Source organism: Mytilus trossulus, chromosome 1 (assembly GCF_036588685.1).
Source record: "Mytilus trossulus isolate FHL-02 chromosome 1, PNRI_Mtr1.1.1.hap1, whole genome shotgun sequence".
NCBI lineage: Eukaryota > Metazoa > Mollusca > Bivalvia > Mytilida > Mytilidae > Mytilus > Mytilus trossulus.
The window spans coordinates 62,044,979-62,068,485 of NC_086373.1; the positions used below are offsets into that span (position 1 = coordinate 62,044,979).

The 23,507-nt window shown below is 31.6% G+C and overlaps 1 protein-coding gene across 1 annotated transcript in view; it reads left to right on the plus strand.

The window, feature by feature from the left end:
- Positions 1 to 407: 407 nt before the first annotated feature.
- LOC134681134 (protein arginine N-methyltransferase 6-like) overlaps positions 408 to 23,507 on the plus strand; it is a 34,949-nt gene continuing 11,849 nt past the window's right edge. Inside the window, exons 1-5 of the mRNA XM_063540587.1 lie at positions 408 to 538; positions 10,303 to 10,386; positions 16,952 to 17,017; positions 17,333 to 17,442; positions 18,434 to 18,534. Coding sequence (XP_063396657.1) covers positions 501 to 538; positions 10,303 to 10,386; positions 16,952 to 17,017; positions 17,333 to 17,442; positions 18,434 to 18,534 — 399 coding nt within the window. The 5' untranslated portion in view covers positions 408 to 500. The remainder of the gene's footprint in view (positions 539 to 10,302; positions 10,387 to 16,951; positions 17,018 to 17,332; positions 17,443 to 18,433; positions 18,535 to 23,507) is intronic.

Below are 23,507 nucleotides of genomic sequence, written 5' to 3' on the forward strand. Positions count from 1 at the left end.
TTTTTTTTGTTTAACGTTGAAGTGAGAAATGCCGAATAACCATGCAGTAAGTACATGGTAGATTGTTTAAACTTATAAAGCGACCGCGTTCTTGTAATTTCTTCAGGATTAAAGCCATGGAATATTCAAATTAAAGTAAATTAGTTGAGGTATTGCAAAAATAAAAACACAAATATATAATTATAATTATATTTAAAAAAAAAAGAGGGGGATCCATTTCACAAGCGTCTGTGGTTCATTTCGTAGTACTCTACGGACATATAGATAAATCCTGTCCACAAATAAATATTTAAAGTTCTAACATTACCAAAACCTTGTCATAAAATCTAAAATATTTCCACTTTCATGCAGTATACATCTATTTTAACATTTCCTGCGACTAGGTAGTTTTTACTCGATCCGCGGGAAAAGGGAGATAATAAAGTGTCTAACACATTTATATTTTCAACTTTTTGGTGGCAAACTATCATCATTATCATTCATACTGAAAGACCTCACAAATGAATACTGACGAGTCGAAGCCCTTCGAACCAAAAAGGTATTTATTTATACTTGATGTTGAAGTTATTTGTCTCGAGGGGTTAACACTGGTTTAATCAAATTGAGAATGGAAATCACATGCACTTGTTTCTGTCAATGTGGGGTTTTAAGGTTCATCATAACAAACGAATCCGGGTCCGTCCGCCCTGATTCTGGTTCGCCCTAATACCTGTTTGCCCCGAGTGCATTCGCCCTGATTTTATTTTTTAGTATTTAGTGTTGCGTTGTGTGTATATATCCTACCGTAGTCTAAAATCGTTCATCTTGTCAGTTCGTTACGTACATTTGTTTTTGTGTTTGAACATAACACATGGGGAAAATCCGCATTGATGTCACTACGGTACTTCCGGCGTAGAAAAACAGTGTAAAATACGTTTTTTCTGTACTTTTGAATAAAAAAACATTTATGAAGGTAAGTTTTCATTGTTGTTCACAATTATTGCCCAAAAATTCCAATTTTCTAATGCCCGTTTCAATCCTGACTCCCGAATGTATTAAAACATTCTAGAACTTCACAAAATCCCATTTCCCGCCTCCATTGCTTTGTGTACATTCTATTCAGCGTCATCAATCTTGTGGCAGGCAATACAGGTCAAGCAAATCGTATTTTTAGGAATTTAAAAATTACATGCTCCTAACGTCTTTCGCGATTTTCACGCGAAAAAAACCCAACCAAAATGAAGGGAAAACTATATGTAAAAACAATGTCTATGCCATAATTTTGTACAGGCACATAGAGTTGATTAATAAAAAACAATTTACATTTATTTTTCTTAGAATTTTCTTTTTATTCAGTATGAAAAGATCGATATTCTGACCATCATGACTAGGTAATTATTCATACAAAATTCCCTTGATGTCAACTATTTTGAAGCAATATCCCACAAAGAAATAACGTAATTGCTGTAGACTGAAAAATCCCCTAATTGACAGTAGAGCAATTTGATTGGATATAACGAATTAACATCACGTGATTTTGACGCCATTGAAATTTTAATGTAAACAAACAAGGTCAGAAGGTTCAGTATGGGACAGCATCGTAAATTTAATTACTGACAAACAATTACGAGTTACCAAGCTTGACAATGCATGGTTATAAAAAATGAAAGCTAAGTCTACAGAAAAAATAAGAAAAAAATAGCCTTAGTATAACGACTTATCATTACACCTGGATAATTGAATGTTGTAGTCAGTCTACAATTTCGCCGAATATTAACGATGTTTCATGTTAATTACTTGTCTAAAGCTAGCTGCTATATACTAGGTTACCAGTTTCGTTACATTTCAGGACTACAAGATATTGTGACTTCAAGGTATTTAGGACTAAGTTTGTATCTGTATATATGTAATTATGTAACTAGGAAATATAAGTTTCTGTGAATTTCAGCACTACATTGTATTTTTAAATGTAAAACAACTGAAGACTAAATTATTTGTATGTAATTGAATATGTTGAAGTTTACATTTACCGAATATTTATTTATGATGTATTCTGTGGCAGGGGCGGATCCAGCCATTTAAAAAAGGGGGGTTCCCAACCCAGGACAAAGGGGGGGTTCCAACTATATGTCCCCATTCAAATGCATTGATCGTCCAAAAAAAGGGGGGTTCCAACCCCCGAATCCTCCCCCTGGATCCGCCACTTTGTGGTACTGCTATTAGGAAATAATTTTCTCAGAATTTCAGCACTACATCGTATTTTAAAATGTAAAACAACTGAAGACTAAGTTGCTGTCTTGCTGCTACAAGGATAAGTTTCTGTGAATTCAAAGACTACAAAGTATTTGGCATAAAACAACTAAATTCAATCAACAGTAATTAAAAGTAATAATAAAATAAAGTGTAACAATGCAGCCAAGAATTTTATTTAATTAATATAAATTTGGCAAATATTCTGTCATGTCTGTATTTAACTTTTATAGATATACATAAATTTTAATATATATAATTATATTTCATTCATTGATGTAACATATACATATCATAAGTGAATATAGGGCGAATGAACCCAGGGCGAATGGACTATCAGGGCGAACAAACTCAGTGCAAACGAACCTAGGGCGAACGATCCCGATACCATAACAAAGGGAAAAAACCCAAATATGGCTGTATTTACATGCCGAAAAGTACTCTGAGTAAAGACTTACCTGTATTGTTGGAAAAGTTTTATAATGCCTGGCAACCACTAGATATAAATTAAAAGTAAAATGCATTTAGATAACAATCTCTTTTGGATTTTGATGGGCATTTTTTTTTCCTTCATGCATATTTACTTACTTACTGCCCGGTATGCCATCGGCATAAGGTGGGAAAATTAACTAAGTTGTGGTACAACTTTGAGATGTCCCCTTCAAGTAAAAAACAGTTTGTATTACTTTGATTGACATGGACTAGAGGTATCTTCACAACTACCATGACTACAGGTGAGTTAAAAGAGTTTATCTGAGTCAGTTAGTGGACAGTATTGAGGTAATTTAGGGTGTTTGTTTATTTTTACACCTTTTGCAGAAAGTAAAAAAAAATGCCCATTTAAAAATCCAAGAAAGATGTTTTCTTTCTTAAACACAAAATGCATTTAACTTTAATGACTTTTATATATATCTAGTGGATACTAGGCCTTAAAACTTTCCAAACAGCACAGGTAAGTCTGTACACAGAGTAGTTGAGGTGAAAATACGGCCATATTTGTCCATTTGTTATGATGAACCTTAATACTATCCACACCCGTACGAAAAAGAAAGTTTGAGAAAGTATTAGATATTTATTTATTTTGCAAATGATGTCCTTGTACTGATGAAATTTTAGTTTATGTTTTGAATAGTTTATAACTATATCTTTTTTAACTATAATGATACTAGCATAGAGCCACATATTGTTCATGCATATTCAGGTTGAAAATAACTTGTGTTGATTTGAAAGACCTATTAAAAAAGAAAGTCATATTTCTACTGTCAGAAAAGCAAGGGGAAAGTGGGTAGGTTTAAAGTTAAACAAAACACTGGTCGGCCATCTTAAAGTAAAGAGATCACATTAGTATACTATATCTCAACTCCATTTTATAATTTAACATGAGTAAGGATAGTCCAAGATTACTCAGACGTTCTGATTAGAGGAAGGAGAGCTGGACATTTTTTCACGCATATTTAATCATAGTTAATTGTACTTGTATAATTAAATTGTGAAATGAGTTATCCAGTTATCTCATAGGCAATCATATATGCCAGATCCATTTTAATACTTCTGCAGATACATGTAAACCAGACACTATTTATTGAGGTAATCAAGTTGATTGTATTGCTGTTCTTTATCTTGGATCTGAACAGTCATGACAGTAAACAGTGTTGATTGCATCAATAAAGTACACAATAATACTAATATTCAAAAACAAATATTACATCTCAAAATGCTCCATTTACTGCCAATGGGGAAAGATAATTGATCTGGTATTAGTTCTTGATATTCATTTTGATATTTTGTGTTTTTTAATCATAGGCACTGCCATGAGAAGGTCAACTATCCATACATGTATATAAGCTTCTACATGATATCTTACTTGTCAACATGGTCAACAAATACTGAATACTCAAACATTTACTTGCCACTCGACTGGGTCTGTGTACATTATATTTTGCAATGTAACTTGCAAAACCCAGAATGTTGTATAGCTCCTTAAGTGTCGATGTGGCATGAAGTATGTTGGCGAGACAGAGCAGCTATTCAACAAACGCATGAATGGTCATCAAAGTCACTCAGACTACACTTGCAAGCCGGAACCTACCCGTAAGTCATCATTTGAGATCACCTGGGCACGCCCAAGCTCAGCTGATCTCAAAAACCTTACCAACACAGTTATAGACCACAACAAGGGTTCGCCAAAGGTCGACAGAGTAGCTTGGGAAAGATTTAGGATAAGAAAGTTAAGGACAGTTTCCCCAGAGGGCATAAATGAAAAAAACATAGAATGAGTCACTCATTTTCCTGTCATCACTTGTTTCCAGTAACTCCGGCATCTGTACTGGCTTTACAGTTTGAAGATTTAAAAAAAAAAAAACAGTAGAAATTACAGAGCTCCATTCATTTGGGATGGATGTATAGGTACATGTATATAGCCACATTCAATTATTTTACCTTATTAAATTATTTTTCTAATCATTATTAACAATTCGTTTGGGAGGCTTAAATGTGTAGTTTCTGTTGCAATTGTCCTATACTGTTGTCAAATTTGAAATATAATATCAACTTGGATTGGTTAGGGCATTTTAAAAAAAAAAATATTTGGGGGACTGCTTCCCATGCAGTTATAACATCTCAACTGTCACAACCTTTGGAAAGGAGTAAGTTCAGTATAGGAGTAGGGGCCATATTTGGCCCCAATTATAAAATTCAAAGTCAGAAGACAATAACTGTTTTATGTTGCTTTTAAGACATGCGAGAAAGTTAAACAGGTTTTGTTTTTGTCAAAATGTTATTCTAACACGCTGATTTTTACTTCCCAAAAAGGTCAAGATAAGGAATTTTGGTGAAATTTGACAAAATCAGCTTGATTTCAACCAAATTACGGACCATGAAACATAGAGCGCAGGCGTCGACAAACTTAATATTCAAAAAAGACATGTGAAATGTCTTTACAAACATGAATTTAATAGATCTTTGTTGTCGACATATGCGCTCTATGTTTCCTGTCCAATAATCTATGGAAATTTACCCATTTTATTTGATTTTTTCGTGAAAATCGATATGAGTACAACTTGTGACGTCAAAATGAGACGCAGAAAGGTACAATTTTCAACAAAATGGCTTGTTTCCTATCTAGTCACTGTATTAGCTATAATTTATTTTAATATTGGTGAATAAATTCGAATTTGAAATTTACGCTTGAAAAGGGGGCCATTTTAGGACCTTACCGAACATACTCCTTTAGAGTTGTGCCAGTTCACATCGCAAATAACTATTTGTATTTGGCATATCTTTGTAATCTTTGCGCCTTGTTTGGAAATTTAAAAATTGTACCAGCGTCTGTTATGTCTGCTTAAATTGTATAAACTTTCAAGATTTTGATAGTGTCTCAATTTGAATATATTGACTTGATTCATTTGACATTATGCTATTACCGAAGAAGGATATATCTGTTATAGTTACATGTATTTAATGCCGGTGATGTTGTACCCTTTTTGACTTGTTATAAGCTTCTACATGTACATACATGTACAAAAATAGATGGGACAACATCCCTAATGCGCCTTGAAATGAGGAACTCAAAAGCCAGGTGTAAAGAAAAAATCTCTGTATAGTGATATTGGACATGTTTCTATTTTTAGCAAATGACTGAACTTAATGATTTGTGGTGATTAGGAAAGTAGAGGAACATAGAATAAACGTGTACAAACTATGGAGCTATTGAATGTGTTCAAAGTATTAAATTTTCAAAGAACTTATTGTGTTAAAAAGGGGATATTTTCCACAAGGAGCCGCATCACAAAAGGATGTTCGGGGTTTGCTTATTTACAGAAAAAGTAATCTCACTTCGTACCCTGAAATTTAACCACATATGTGAAAATGTCACAGCTTCAAAACGAGCTATCATACATATCCAAGTTAACGATATGGACTGAGCTACAGGAAGAAACGTTACCATTACCGCCTATGTAAAAACAATTAAAGATTTTGACCCAGATAGGGATAAGTCAACCTTTACATGGATAGAAACAAGTGCCCTTGGTTTAAATGCAACAATCATGTACATATAAAGATTATGATATTTTCACACAAAATTAATCATAGTTATCTCCCTTTGTCCATTTTGCACAGCCCAAACTATTATAGATATATATATTGAAAAGTAATTTGTACTATAATTTTATTTGATAAAAATGATTTCTTCTTTTAACATACATGTGTAGTGGTATTTAATAATCAGTCTTTTGTTGCCATGTAATTTTTACTTCTAGTTGGGATTTTTCAGAATTTGATCAGAATTAAGCTAAAATAAATTTGTTTACTCACTTTAGGTGATATGCTTTATTCCCTCCTAATACAATGTAATATTGCTTCTCTACCAACCCTAGTCCTACATTTGTATTTCTTCAACATGCAATTCAACACATTTATTGGAGGTATTATGACATGTATGAAAGGAATTTTTATCTATTAACTTTCAAAAAAATTTATTGAGAATAAAGATCTTTTTGTTTGGCTTATGGTAATCAATGATAAATAAATAGGTTCTACTTAAATTGCATGTTGGCAAAATCATTGGTGCTATTTTTGGATGGTTGGACATAGGCTTGCAGGCTGGCAGGTATGTGGATCCCTGACATTTCACAGTAAGATTACTGTTGAAGTTGTGTGTCTTATATATCATGTATATAATTGAATCGATTGAGTTTGTTTCTCATTTTTCCAGACTTTGGAACTAAAAACATTCCTTTTTCAACAAAATTTATGTAAGAGGATACAAGTTTTCAACTTCTAGACTACAGTTTTACACCAAGATCCCTAAGACTTTTCAGAAGATTACACACATGTTAAAGTTGTGAAAATGCTTTTTATAGTCCTTGACCTTAAATGTAAGATTTCTGACTTAAAAATCTACATACCTTTTCAATCATATTATATATAATATAAGCTTAGACAATGCTGTTCAAAGTGCAATTAATTGCAAAGCTTCATTCACATTTGAAAGAGGAATTAGAAATTGACAAATTTGTTATAAAAAATTGGCTGCAGTAATTGTAAATTCATTAAGAAGGGAGAAAAAACTATTCTAATTCTTGCATAATTATCCAAATTTGTGAGAACCAAAAGATGCCAAATAAAATTCACAGACATAGTTTAATGTATTTATTAATACATGCCTATTACCTGAGCCTATCACATAACATTTTCTACAACAAATTTAATTTAATTAAAGAGTGAATTAAACAAAAGTTATAAATATTATTTCGCTGGTTTGGCATTAAGTGTTAGATATTTTTACCATTGCACATGTTGCATATGTTTTCAATTAGATCAAATTAACCAGTACTAATACATTGTATACAACCTATTAAATATCTAAGCTTTTTGCCAAGTTATATTAATAATTTTATAAGATATATAAGTCATATGGCACATAAGATTAATGTAATTTGAGATAACAGTGTGCTTTTTCTCCACAAAAACAAACAATATTTTGAAAACTGATCATGAGTATGTAAAATTTAGTTTGAAAATTATTGGAGCCAAGTTTGTGTTATTAAACTTGATAACTGGGAATGTGAGATAAAAGTATAAATTTTAACTTCTGGTTGTTTTTGTTATGATTTGTTTTAATGGATAACAACTTTTTAGGTTTTTGTGTCCACATTAACTTAAATTCTTATAGCCACAATTTCCAAAAAAAAAAAGGCAAGTTACTAGTTGCAAGATTATGATTTAAAAGTTTTCCATGTATGAGATTTTCCTCATTGTGTTGATAACCCCATTGATGGCCATCAGCTGTTTTCTGCTCTTTGGTTGGGTTGTTGTCTCTTAGACACGTTCCCCATGTCCATTCTCAACTTTATTTGAGAATTTTGAGATCGTATGACTACTGTTGTTTATTTACTGTATATAACATGCAACCTTATTTCCATTTCATAGAGATTTACTGTGTCAATTGAAGCCCCATAAGCAGTTTTCGACCTTTAATGACAATTTTACACAATTTGTTTAACATGTTTTCTTACTTTTAAAAATCTTCTTTTCTGAAACTAGTGACCAATTCCAACCAAACTTAAGCTGAATGATCATTAGGGTATATAGAACATGTAGAAAGTTTGTTTTATTATCTGTTCCGTTAAAAAAAAATAGCCATCAATTGGCTAAAAATACAACATAGGGGTAAAATGCAGTTTTTCGCTAATAATCTCAAACACATAAGCATGTAGAGCAAATCTTATTAAAGGTAAAATTGTTCATTAGGTCAAGTTCTAGCTCAGCTATGTAATTTTCAGATGATTTTAACAACCCATTGGGTTGCTGCCACTAGATTTGTAATTTCAAGGAAAATTTTGCATTTTTTGGTTATTATCTAGAACAATTTTATTAATCCTTGTTTTCAAAATTCCAATAGGGAACATACTTTATATAATTGTTTAAATAAACCAATTATTCAAGACGTTTCGGCCAATGGCCTTCTTCAGTTCTTTATTTTTCCTCTCAACTACATGGCTGACATTACATTCAAATTTTATTAATGATAAAGATAAACTGTAGACAGCAAAATTGTTCAGCAAAGTATGATCTGCAAATAAGTTTATATGACCAAAATTGTTAATTAATCAATTGACCACTTAAGAAGTTATTGCCCTTTACAGACAATATGAATTTGTTTAACAAGTTTCCTTACTTTAAAAAGAATGTTCTCGTTTGAAACTTAAGCTTACCGCTAAATCAGTTTCAGCCAAACTTGGGCTGAATGAGTTTCATAGTATGTAGTATAAATTTTGTATACAATTTTTATCCTTTGACATCAATTAAGAAACATAGCCGCTATGGCGAAAATGTAACAAGGGTAAATTGCATTTTTTTGCTTTTGAAGAAAATATGACAAATACAAAGAATATTCCAAAGGAATTTTGAAGCCAATCATTGATAAATATATTAAAAGCAAAAGTAATAATTGATGAAAGATTTAAGCAAAGAAATACAGGTGTCTTTTTGTGTTTCAGGCTCTTGAAAACCTCTAGTTATAGTTTTTATTCTCTCTCTCTCTTTCTATGATTGTAAGTTTAAAAGTTTTTGAATTCATATTTATGTCACAGACATAATCATGATAACTCACTAAATAGGGGGAAAAAATTTAAAACAATTACATGTTATAAACATTTATATATTGAATATTTATAGACATTAAAAATTGCATAGTTCATATAACATTATTTCATGTCAAAAATTTATGAAAATACATATTTCATTTTCAAATTGTCAATTTTAACATGATGTTATATATATCACGAAGAAGGGAGAAAAAAGTAATCCAATTCTTGCATAATTATCAGAATCAGGTCAAACCTGAGTTATTTAAACAGATAGACAAATTCCCAGAACACCTGACATTACATTGTACAAGTACAAATTGATGTTTGAATATACAGATAAGGTGAAACTGCTGTAACATATGATACTAATCACTCTAAAACAAATATTTATATTGTCTTCTTTCATCTCTAAAGACCGCATTTTAACATTGCTATCAATTACCAAATATTTAAGTAATTTGTATATATTTCCTAGCAGAAAATATATAGTTTGGAAGGAGGTGAAAAAGATTTGTTTGAAATTTTATGGACCTCTAATATATATTAATGGATTGGAAGTGATTTACTTTGATATTGACGTGTCGACCAGCATGGCGAAACAAGGTGAAAATTGAGATGTTCAAATAGGGAATTATAGATTTAGATAGAGATAATTACTGTATCTGTTAATGGGACATTGTAATTACAATTATATAATTACAATGTTTTTTATCATGCAGTTTAAGCATTAATCTTGTGCTCCGAAGTATATATATAATTCAGATATATAATACATTATACTACATGCAGTTAGGATTGGAACATATAGATCTATTTGGAATGTAAAATTTAAGCTCGGACGTTAATTCAGATATATAATACATTGTACTACATGCAGGTAGGATTGGAACATATAGATCTATTTGGAATGTAAAATTTAAGCTCAGATTTTTTTGGTTGACTTTCAAATGGAGTTATTAGTGTACTTGATTAATTGTTTTAGACCTCGTTTACATGTGGCAGTAAAAGAAGAGGATGGATTTGAGACCAATAAAGAAAATAACTGTCAAGATGAAGAATATTTCAAGTAGGTGTTTAAGAAGATTAGCTGCATTGTAATTCCATTTAAATGTTTAATTTAGCATGTTTAGTTTTACAAATTTTTAAATAACGTTGGAGAATTGTCTTTTAACAAGATGTACATTAAAGGGCAGACAGTAAGATGCAATTGTACATTTTAAAGTCAATATAAGTATTTTTTTCAAATTAGCTCACCTGACCCATAGGGCTTTGTGAGCTATTGACACCAATTTGTGTCTGTCTGTATGTATGTAGTCAGACAATACAGATTTTTATCCTTTAGGCTGACACAACTCACTGTCTGTCTGTCTGTTGTCTGGCAATTTAGATTTTCATCATCTTTTCTGACATTTTAATTACCAAGTCAATTTAAACCAAACATTGCAGATATGATAATTGTCGAGAAGTTATATTATAAGATATCGTCCCCACAATAATACATATATATTGAAGATCCTTATTAAAAATTGAAAAGATGAACCTTATTTGGGAGTCTGAAACAAAAATGCTTTGGTTAATGTAGCTTTTTCTCGTATTGGTTTTTGGTTTTCATTGACTGCATGTTTTTACAAACAAATGACTAAAGTCAAGTTTTTAATTTTTTATTAGCTCACCTGGCTTAAAAGGCCAAGTGAGCTTTTCTCATCACTTGTCATTCGTCGTCGTCCGTCATCTGTTGGCCGTCGTGCGTCGTTAACTTTTACAAAAATCTTCTCCTCTGAAACTACTGAACCAATTTAAACCAAACTTCATCTGATTGATTCCTAGGGTATCTAGAATAAAGTTTGTGTTTTAATTCCCATTTCATCAAAAAACATGGCCGCCATGGCTAAATAGAACATAGGGGCAAATGCAGTTTTTGGCTTATAACTCAAAAACCAAAGCATTGAGAGCAAATCTGACAGGGAGTGAAACTGTTTATCGGGTCAAGATCTATCTGCCCTGAAATATTCAGATGTATCAGTGATCAGACAACCCATTGTTGGGTTGCTGCCCCTAAATTGGTAATTTTAAGGAAATTTTACTGTTTTTTGTTATTATCTTGAATATTATTATAGATGGAGATAAACTGTAAACAGCAATAATGTTCAGCAAAGTAAGATTTACAAATAAGTCAACAGGACCAAAATGGTCAGTTGACCCCTTTAGGAGTGTTTGCCCTTTATAGTCAATTTTTAACCATTTTTCGTAAAGCTCTATGATCTTTTACAAAAATCTTCTCCTCTGAAACTACAGGGCCAAATTAATCCAAACTTGGCCACAAGCATCATTGATGTATCTAGTTTAAAAATTGTGTTTTGTGACTGGGCAAACCAACCAAATTGGCCGCTACTGCTAAAAATAGAACATAGGGGTAAAATGCAGTTTTTGGCTTATAACTCAAAAACCAAAGCATTTAGAGCAAATCTGACTGGAGTAAAATTGTTTATCTGGTCAAGATCTATCTGCCCTGAAATTTTTAGATGAATCAGACAACTTGTTGTTAGGTTGCTGCCCCTAAATTGGTAATTTTAAGGAAATTTTGCTGTTTTGGGTTATTATCTTGAATATTATTATAGATAGAGATAAACTGTAAACAGCAATAATGTACAGCAATTTAAGACTCAAAAAAGGTCAAAATGACCAAAATGGATAATTGACCCACTAAGAAGTTATTGTCCTTTATAATCAATTTTTAACAATTTTCATAAAATTTGTAAATTTTTACTAACATTTTCCACTGAAACTACACGGACAAGTTCATTATAGATAGAGATAATTGTAAGCAGCAGGAATGTTCAGTAAAGTAAGATGTACAAACACATCACAATCACCTAAACACAATTTTGTCATGAACTGTCTGCTTCCTTTGTTTAATTCACATATACCAAGGTGAGTGACACAGGCTCTTTAGAGCCTCTAGTTTTGTATTGTTTTGTATTTTTTCAACCATTGGTATTTTTAGCTTACTATACAATTAGGGTGTTTGCTCTTGACAAAATTATATTTTCTTAAAGGCAGTATAGTTAACTTGGATAAAAAAAAATTGGTCAATTTTGATCTGATTGGCTTTTTAATAATAAAACCATTGAAAAGTGGGAAGTCTATTTTTCAATGAGGAAAAATTAATTTTCAGCCCAACTTAGTCAGAGTTTTAATGTTAAAGTTAATGATTGTGTAGAAGGAGTGGATAGATATAAGAAGATATAGTATGAGTGCCAATAAGATATCTCTCAATCCAAATCACAATTCTTAAAACTAACCATTATAGGTCCAAAGTAGAGTATTCAACACAAAGCCTTGGCTCACACCAAACAGCAAGCTATAAAGGTAAAACCATTCAAACAAGAAAACCAACAGTCTAATCTATATATAAAAAAACAAGAAACACTTATGCTAATGAACCACACCAACAAACGACAACCGCTGAACCAACTTTCAGAGGTTATGAAGAAGAAGATGTGGTATGATTGCCAATGAGACAACTATTCACAATAGACCAAAATGACACACATTAACAACTATAGGTCACTGTACGGCCTTCAACAATGAGCAAAGTGTTCAACAGTGTTTACATAGTTGGCTCTTTATCATGTTTATAAGTCTAAATTTCTTTTTCTATTTAATGCAATCGTCTTGTTCGAAAGATGAAAAAACAATATAGGGACAAGAAACATTAATAATACTGAAATCTAAAGATCGAGCAAAATGAACCCCATCAAAAGCCAGGGGTTAACATCATGTGTTCCATAGCAAATGAGTTCCTAATTAACTTAACAAAAATATAATAATCCATTAAGTGTATTAACAATTCTGTACAAAAACAATTGTTTGATGCTAACATTATTTCTGTGTTTTAATGTCGTGAATGCTTTCAATCAAAATTAGGCCTGATGAGACTGAGAGTAAAAATGTTAAAAAAATTAAGTAAGAACTGTTTTCAAAGAAGATCCAGAGATAATGTGTATTTCATGGTTGAATTTTTAGAAGGAAGTGATTACATCTAAAGGGTAATCAAATTCTTACTATACTCTTGTAATTATGATTGTGACATTACAGAAACATTCTTTGATGTGTCTTTTGTGAGTCATTTTTATAAGATCTTTCAGAATCTGAATATTTAAGTGAACGTGTGTACTGATAATCATAAAATTTATTTTTAAAGAGATTTGTAAATACTTTAAAACTATGTAAACATATATCATGTATATATACCCTACATATTTCAAGGCGCTAGGTAAAGGATATAAAAATAAGAAATTTGATTTTTTTCTTTTGTTCAATCATTAACCCTTTTCTCCATAATGACGCCTTTTGACGCCACCCCCTTTACTCCATAATGACGCCTTTTGACGCCTGTGTATTACCTCAGTTGAAACGCTTTGACTACAAAGTGTCTGCAGTAAACTTGATAAAATTTGTATTCAATATGAAAAGGAATATCATAGGAATATCCGACTTAAATTTATTTGATGAAATAGTTGTTTTTTCACAATGCCTTTATACTTTAAAGCATATCTTAAGCGTTTCATTAAAAAAATCCTATGCGAATCAAGTATGCAAAAAAAAAAAAATCAATGGAGGAAAGGGTTAATGAAAGTGAAATAGTGGAATAATAATTCGCTTTTAGCAGTGCAGTTATAATGCTTCCATTTTGACAACATAAGCTACGAAACATTGATGATGAATTATTCACTTGCAAGTGAATAATTCAACCTCATTGAATCCATATTCATCAGAATCATGTTAGTTTCAATTTAACTCCTTAGCTAGGATGCATTGTGTGTGTTCAATTATTTAAAGGAAAAGAATGTCAATATTGAGAGTGAAACAAAGGTAAATCATTTGATTGACTGATTTGATCCACAAAAACTCATTCTTATACAGGTAAAAACAATGATTAACATGGTTTTCTCCAACAACAAAAACTGGCCACCACAAAATAGCCCTAAGGTGGCGCTTAAAAGTGTCATTAATCTTACAAACAAACAATCAATCAATCAAAATTGTGTAGTTCATACCTGCATGGGAAATTGGGGTAGAATGATTCTGTCAACTGTCATCCAACGTTACTTTTACAAAAATTGTCTCCTTGGAAACTACTTGGACATTTAATTTATAACCAAACTTAGCCATAATCATCATTGGATACCTAGTTTGGAAAATCTGTCTGATGATTGACCATAGCCATCATGACCACAAATAGAACATACCGGTAAAATACATGTTTTGAAAAATGTTCAACAAGACAAGCTCTGCTAATAATGAGGAGAGGGCAACAACAGTCATAGCTAGAGATGAACTGTATACAGAAAAAAAAACCACTAAGCCAAACAATATCAACATAACACAAATTTGAGTCATGGCCTTTGTCAGATGAAGATACACTTAGATTGAGGTGCGTAGTGCAACATAGGCTCTTAAGAATATCTAGTTAAGACAGAGGCACATTCAGTGTCAAAATCATTAAGATTTTTTTAGGGTTTGAATCTTGCAAGGAATGATTGAAATATAGATGAGGTTTGTAAAGGTGGATAAGTGCAATGAGGAATTAAAAATAAAAAAGTGATAGGTTTGAGTAGAACATTTTGTATACATAACATAGCTAAAAGGTATTAAAGTAGCCTTTCAGCATCAATACTTGAAGTAAAAATGCATACATTTGATGTACAAAAATAGCCCGTTACTACCCTCATAAATGTATGATATGGGAAAAACTTTTCTTATGCATCTTGATGAATATATCAGGTTCCTGAACAATATTAAGCTTCAAAGCCAGACTTTAAATTTTTTATTAAAACTTTCATTTAGAAAATTTCAAAGTAATAATAAGTTCTAAAAAAGAAAAAAATATAATGTTTTATTTAAAGTTCAGGAACAAGATTGATTTTAAATTAAAATTTTGAAATTAAATAACTTTTCAATTTCCTGGTTTCCCCCAATAGAATTAATTTTTTAGGAAGGAAAGATATTTTATAAATTGCTTAGTGTATTAACATTCATAATTGAATTTGTTGTAATTATGATATAATGCTGCATTTCAATAAATCTACATTACCAGAAAGATGTCATACTCTGTTCATGTAATTGAAATGTTAGAAATTAAAAGTGAAAACATGGTCCCATGGTGCAAAATTTAATGCATCTTTAATTGATAATTTGTAGCTGTAATACTGGGTTAATTGGTGTACTAACTTCAAAAAGATTCATTTTCACAGGTTTGAATTTCGGGTTTGTATTTTGTGTAAAAAGGAAAATAATTATTTATTGCAGTTTCTGAAAATCAATAACACAGTGATGTTGTATTACATGTATTTTACTAGTACTACTAAATAATAAATTAGTATGGTTTTACTATATAAGATATAATCTTAAAAAGCATTATTCATGGTAAAGCACATTTTCAAAGGAACTCCTGCAACTGAAGATTAAAAAGAGATGAGGGATATACACATCGCTGAGACAGCAATCTGAAATTTTTATTTTTTAAATCAGAACATGGCTCAATATAATATAAAAAAGAAGATGTGGTTTGATTGCCAATGAGACAACTATCCACAAAAGACCAAAATGACACAAACATTAACAACTATAGGTCACAGTACAGCCTTCAACAATGAGCAAAGCCCATACTGCATAGTCAGCTATAAAAGGCCCGATAAGACAATGTAAAACAATTCAAAGGAGAAAACTAACGGCCTCATTTATGTAAAAAAATTTAACGAAAAACAGATATGTAACACATAAAGCCATCAAATATTATTAGTTACATAGTGAGCTAGTGACCTAATACGATATATATGGGGTCAATAAATTTCATATTGGGTGAGAGCCAAGCTCAGATCCCCATGAGGAATTTACTTACCCCATATAAATACCGTATTACATCACTAGTGCACTATGTAACAAATTTATTTAACCGGCTATATAACGTGTGAAATTTAGACTTTTGAGTGACCTATCTAAATGAGCAAGTCTTCAATACAATATACGTAACACCACTACTAACCGTGTATGAGATCAGCCCTGCCTCCCTACTACCTTATATGGTATATAAAGGGACGTAACACCGCTGCTTACAGTGTATGAGATAAGCCCTGCCTAATATAAAATATACACAGTCTCCACCAGGGCGCTTTTAACCAATCACATTCCTAGAAATGTATAGGAGGTAAGATAAACTTTTAAAGTCTAATATGTGGTGTACCATTTATGTGTACCTAACAAAGTTATTGGTTCAATAAACAACTTTTTGGAGCATAGGGTTACCCTTCAAAAATTCCTTGTTTAAGGTTGCTTTAGGCCACATCAAACAATCTTAATTTTATTTTTGGTCCAATCTTTAGGATCACAAAAATGGTTCAGTTGGGCCTTTAAAGAGACGGTTCGTTTAAAAAAGCCACAAAAAATTATGAATTGCTAGTATTTGTTTTTCTACTCTCATATATGTTGCTGTTTCAGCTCATAGCTTCCATATTCCTATATTTACCTGATATTTTGTCCTTGACAATCACAGCTCATTAAATTTCCTTTTATTAATTATTCATTAAAGGTTCCCATCTGTACTCCAATGTTTACCTTTATAATTTCAGAAGTTATGCTGATATATCGATACACGAAGAGATGTTAAGTGACGCTGTTAGAACAAATGCCTACAGGTTTGTGGAGATCACACAAGAAGTCTTGTTAATTATTCATTGTAGGTTAAGATTTATTACTACAATCAATCTGGTAATGTCTGCTGTGTGCTTAATTTGCTGTATTATCATGATCTTGTCTCTTTTTAATTGCTTTGTAAATCTACTTAGCGTAATTTGAGTTTGATTAATTAAATAAGAATGGGGTATTGGCATGAGCACGATTTTCACAATTATAGTATTTGGGTAACTATGTTGAGCTTATGTATACTTTAATTTGTGTAATTACCATTGTTTTTCAAAATTCCAAAATTCCAAAAATTTATTACTTTACAGATATGCTATACTTAAGAATTATGAGAAGATTCGAGGAAAGATTGTGGCAGATATTGGTGCAGGGACAGGTATTCTAAGTGTGTTCTGTGTACAAGCTGGTGCTAAAAAAGGTTCGTCCCTTTAGTTATATCCAAAACATTCAAACAAGTACAAATTAAAAAAAAAGTGAAGAGTGGTCAGATTCTTGATTATTTACCTTAAGTGTAGGGTATTGCATGTAGTATACCTCCTCATATTATGGTTCAAGACTGTAGTAATGGTCAGCTACTGTCCTGCCAACTTTGTGAACACTCCTCTTCAGAGGTCCAATATTTTGTTAGACATGATCATGCGTAGATGACTATGCTATGCTGTCAAACTGGATTGACTGTTCTGCAGCAGTCTGCTCTTGAGCACTTTTCATATATATTTGTTTCTTAGAATAAATGTATTGCATATTTGTTCATGATATTGGAAAACTTTTGTGTGTGTTTTTTTGGTTATACATGTATTGCCTCAAGACATTTTTTTTTTACCTTACGTACACTAACAGTTAACTGATCATCAAAATGTATATATTGTACAAAACCATAAAACATGGATTATGATTACATTAGAAATAAACTCCCTCATCTAAGGCCCAAGCAGCAAACACAACCTGACACGAAAATAATATTCAACATTAAAAGATTCTTTTTTATGCCCAACCTACGATAGTAGAAGGGCATTATGTTTTCTGGTCTGTGTGTCCGTTTTTTCGTTTGTCTCTCCTGCTTCAGGTTAAGGTTTTTTTGGTCGAGGTAGTTTTTGATGAAGTTGAACTCCAATCAACCTGAAACTTAGTATGCATGTTCCTTATGATATTATCTTTCGAATTTTAATGCTAAGTTAGAGTTCTGACCCCAATTTCACGATCCACTGAACATAGAAAATGATAGTGGGAGTGGGGCATCTGTGTACTTGGGACAAATTCTTGTTATTTTTAAGTTAGTTATGTTTTATTGATAGTTTTCCCCATTTGTTAGTGGATACATCAAATACCGGTACCTTGTTCTGGCCTCGTTAATAGTTAGTAGTTAGTTAGTAGTTGAAAGATTCTTTATATGTATACCATTTTTGCAGTATTTGCAATAGAAGCTAGCAGCATGGCAGAGCAGACAGAATCTATAGTAGAAGAAAATAAATTATCTAACCGAATAACAGTAATCAACAAAAAGGCAGAGGTAGGTTCTCTATTTAGCTTAGAAGAACTTCTATTGCCAGACACCACCTCTACAAAAATGGAATTTAAAATAACTCTTGTCAATAAGTTGTGTCATAATTCTAAATTTGACTCCAAAGATACTTTTCCAAGGGACCAGAACTGGCATTAATAATATAAAATGCAGCAACAAGTAAATGAAAAGTTATATATATATTTCTTTTTTAAATAGTCTATTCTAGTGCTATACAAAGTTGTTACAAGCTTAAGTTTATTTGTGATTTGTAGAAATCTGGCTTAAAATATTATGTGCTACATCATTTTATACTTTCTGACTGCTTGAAACTGGCAATATCATATTGAATTTTGATTAACTGTTGGTGACCTTCCGCTGTTGTTTTTTCTAAGGTCGGGTTGTTGTCTCTTTGATACCTTCCCCATTTCCATTCTCAATTTTATTGCAAACTCTCCTGCTGAAGGTCTGTGGTTCGTTCCAGCCACTGTCTTCCTCGGCAAATACAAACTTGTAACTTTTTTGTGGCCACATTGCATAAGTTTAAGACCTCAGAAATTCTCAGGGTATTTTTATGCCCCATTTATATACATTATGTTTTCTGGTCTGTGCTTATGTTCGTTCCTTCGTTCGTTCGTTCCACTTCAGTTTAAAGTTTTTGGTCAAGGTTATTTTTTGATGAAGTTAAAATTGAAACCTAGTACACATGTTCCCTATGATATAATCTTTCTAATTTTAATGCCAAATTAGAGATTTTCACCCATTTTCACGGTTCATTAAACTTAGAAAATGATAGTGCAGATTGGGAACTGGGGACACAGGACACATTCTTTTTTAATGTAGACTGAATTTAAAAGCTATAAGTAGAAAAGACCATATTAATTTACATTCAAACCTGAGTAAACCAGACCCTGAATAAGCCGGATTCCTGTTCATTCCGGCCAAAAATTAAAGTCCCATTTTCTATCCTTCAAAGTCTTTGTTAAAATACTCTTTGTAAACCGGACCCTGTGTTTTCCGAATTTAGGTCTTATGATGCAGTTTCAATACTCTTAATTAAATCAATTATTACCTGTCAAAACCTGTTTGTCTAATTAATTTCAAATGATTGATATGAATCAAAACATATTTGTTTATTTGATGAGACTTTCAAGGTAATAAATTAGCCAGGTGTTAAAATGTGAACTTACAGTAGTGACCAATGCTACCAAGATATATTTGATATACGATAAACGAGGATATTTAAATCAGTGAAAATATATATTTTTTTTTTAATTCGAGGAACAACCAGTTTCTTAAATTTCAATAGCCAATGAAAATGAAGACTCGAAACAACGATCATATGTTATTTCGTTGTTGTGTTTTGTATTTTAATATATCAGTTTATAATTTATAATCAAACATAACTTTTAAATGCAATATGTCAGTCCTCACAAGTAATTTACTTCCGGTCAAAACGGAAACCTGAATTAACCGGCTCACTGTCCAAACCGGCCCTTTTTCATAGTCCCGTAGCCGGCCCATTTATATAGGTTTTACTGTACTAAAACAAAATTTTATACAGAATACAAGAGATTTAAAACTGTATGTTATAGTCCCTTATTACATGTATTACAGCAAGCAAGTTCTTCATGTTTTGGACAAAAAGCAGTCTCAACTTCCTCCAATCAAGGGGAATATTCTTTGAACTTGTTTCAATCAAAAGTAGTAACTAGAAAACCTTTACTCATCAGGGGGAAGATTTAACCTTACAAGCAAGGGAAATAAATAGAGAAGCCTCTCACCATTTCAAGGAATAACCAGACTCAACTCATCTTCTTCAATGGGAGTATCAATACTTGCCTTTTCCCTAGCATGATAATTAAGACTCATTTTTTGAGTCAATTTAAAGAAATCTTTAAAAAAAAAAATGACACATTAGAAAGATATACACAATATAAAAAAGAAGATTTGGTATGATTGCCAATGAGACAACTATCCACAAAAAAACCAAAATGACACAAACTTTAACAACTATAGGTCACCGTACGGCCTTCAACAATGAGCAAAGCCCATACCGCATAGTCAGCTATAAAAGGCCCCGATAAGACAATGTAAAACAATTCAAACAAGAAAACTAACGGCCTTATTTATTTTTAAAAATGAACAAAATACAAATATGTAACACATAAACAAACGACAACCACTGAATTACAGGCTCCTGACTTGGGACAGGCACATACATAAATAATGTGTTGGGGTTAAACCTGTTAGTGAGATCCCAACCCTCCCCCTAACCTGGGACAATGGTAAAACAGTACAACATAAGAACGAACAAACTTGTTCACCAGCTCAAGTTTTTATGACGTATAAAGATTCTTTATTTTGAAAAGATATCATGATTTGATAATGCCTTGTTCATCTTTCATATCATGCAGCACCTGACTGCTGTAGCCTTGATCTATCAAAGGTTGATACTCCCTTTCTTGAGTTTATTCTATGTTAATAATATAAATCTAAAAAGTATTAAGCATGTTTAAGAAAATTTCTGAATAGATGATAATTAGATACAATAATCGATGTTATATAAGTTATTATGGTATTATAAAATCTGAAAATATTTTCCGACTAATGTCTATACATGTTATCACAAAGATGACAAATTTATCAGAAGATAATTACGTCCATTTCCATTGATTATAAGTATAATTTATGTCAACGACCACATTAGTAGTACACCAATTATTCTCCAATGATTACGTATGGATTTAGGAATATTTTTGAGTTTCTTTCAGATAAATAATCCTATTTTGTTCAAAATTATCAAAAAATCATTTTGACTGGACTTGGAATTGATTAATTAATATTATTCTCCTTAGTCTCATTTGAAGGTTTAAACAAATATGGAAAATTTGAAAATAATATTTGTTTAGGTGAAATGAATCAAATAAATGAAGAAAAAATCAATGTTAGTTGTTTTCCGTGTAAATTGAACAAATTGAATAAATCTCACCCTCATTTCACAGACGAGTATTAAAGTGCCATTATTAAATTTCATATTTGCTTTCCATTTGATCTGTTTTTTAGAATATTTTTTTTTGGCAAGCTGGCTTGTTATAGGAAATAATGCTTTATTGTTTGATGTTGAAACTGAAGGGCTTGTTACACACGTTCGACATAATGTATATTGATAAACAAGTAGTTTGAATTGTATTTTTAATTGTTTCCTTTTGAAAAATTTGTTCTTTCAAATAAAAAAAAAATGAATGGAAAGTAAAGTGCATATATATAGATAGGAAGATGTGGTGTGAGTGCCAATGAGACAACTTTCCATCCAAATAAAAATTTATAAAATTAAACCATTATAGGGCAATGTTCGGCCTTCAAACACAGAGCCTTGGCTCACACCAAACAACAATCTATAAAGGGGCCCAAAATTACTAGTGTAAAACCATTCAAACCAGAAAACCAAGGGTCTAATCCATATAAAAAACATTCAAGGCCAAAAAGCAAACAAACAAGTCCAAACAAACCCATGGCAAGACACCACCGCAAATATTTAACAACCCGTAGAACATAATCACTTTTGAAATAAAAAACTGGTTTTCATAATATATACAGGTAAATATAGGATTTAGTTTGTGGCATATAATTGTATTTGTTTTCAATGGAGGTTATAACCAGCATATTCCTTGCCTACATGATCGTACAAAGTATTTCTATTTATTGCATAGCAATATAATATTTCCCACAGAAAGTAACCAAAAGTTAGCGTGCAATAAATTGTAATATTGCACTAGTGCAATAAATCTTCAAATTTCATGACGTCGTCAACGACAAGATCTAAGTTAAACCAATTTTTACTTTCAAATATTATATTGCTATACAATAAAAGGGATATTGAATGAATATTGGGGGATATTGTCCCTCGTAGAACATATATTGCACTCGCAAGCTCATGCAATATATGTATCCATCTTTTATAGTTTTTGCCAAAAAATACAAAAATGGGTAAAAATCATCTGTAAAGGCAATAACTTGTATAACATATGTAAAGGGCTTGGTCAGTTGAAGATTTTGACCATGTTGACTTATTTATAAATGTTATTATTTCTAAAAATAAAAGATTCTATATAATAACTCATTAACAGCTTGACAGTGTTAAGTTGTAAGTTATGGTCATTGTGATCTCTAAGACATCTAATAGACATCTTATGAGTTCATGGCATTTTCTTCAAAATTTTTGCTTTTAATAAACATTGTTTGTGCATTAGATGCATTGCCACTTTTTTCCCATGTTGAGTGAGTAGTTGAAAAAGTATGATGCTATATTGCACGAATTATACAAATTAAATTCTTATAATTAATTATAAGCACTGCTGTCATTAGGGAGTTGTGATAAAGTACATATGGAACGATGTTATTTCTAGTTTATCCTGCTTAATGATGATCACAAAGGCATTTGATGAACTTTAAAAGTGCAGGGAAACAGGCGATCCCCTCTATCTGGTAAATGACTAAACTGGAATCCGCTTGTATTCGTTTCACTCAAACAACCGGTATGATCCGATTTTTAGGGCAAAATTTTGCCCTGGAAATTTTAACGAGATTGGACGATACTTTGTTACATAGCAACGTACAATATCAGAACATGTAAACAAACAGAACAATTTGTTTTCTTATGCATAGAAAAGCATTAATTAATGCGTCAAATACATCCCTATTCTAAATTTAAATAATCTATTGCATTAGATAAAGAAAAAAATACCGAAAAAGGTATAAATTTGACATGAAAATAAAATTCCGCGAAACTTCATGAACGATTTTCGCAAATCAACGTGACGTCATACAAAATGGAAACTTTTGAATTGAAGGCTGTGGTTTCGACAGTACATTTTAACCTGTGAAAAAAATGTTCCACTGGATTATTGGAAGGAAAATAGATGATTCCTTTTCATTTGTGATAACATTTCTTGGATTTTTGCATTAAATAAAAACTGCAT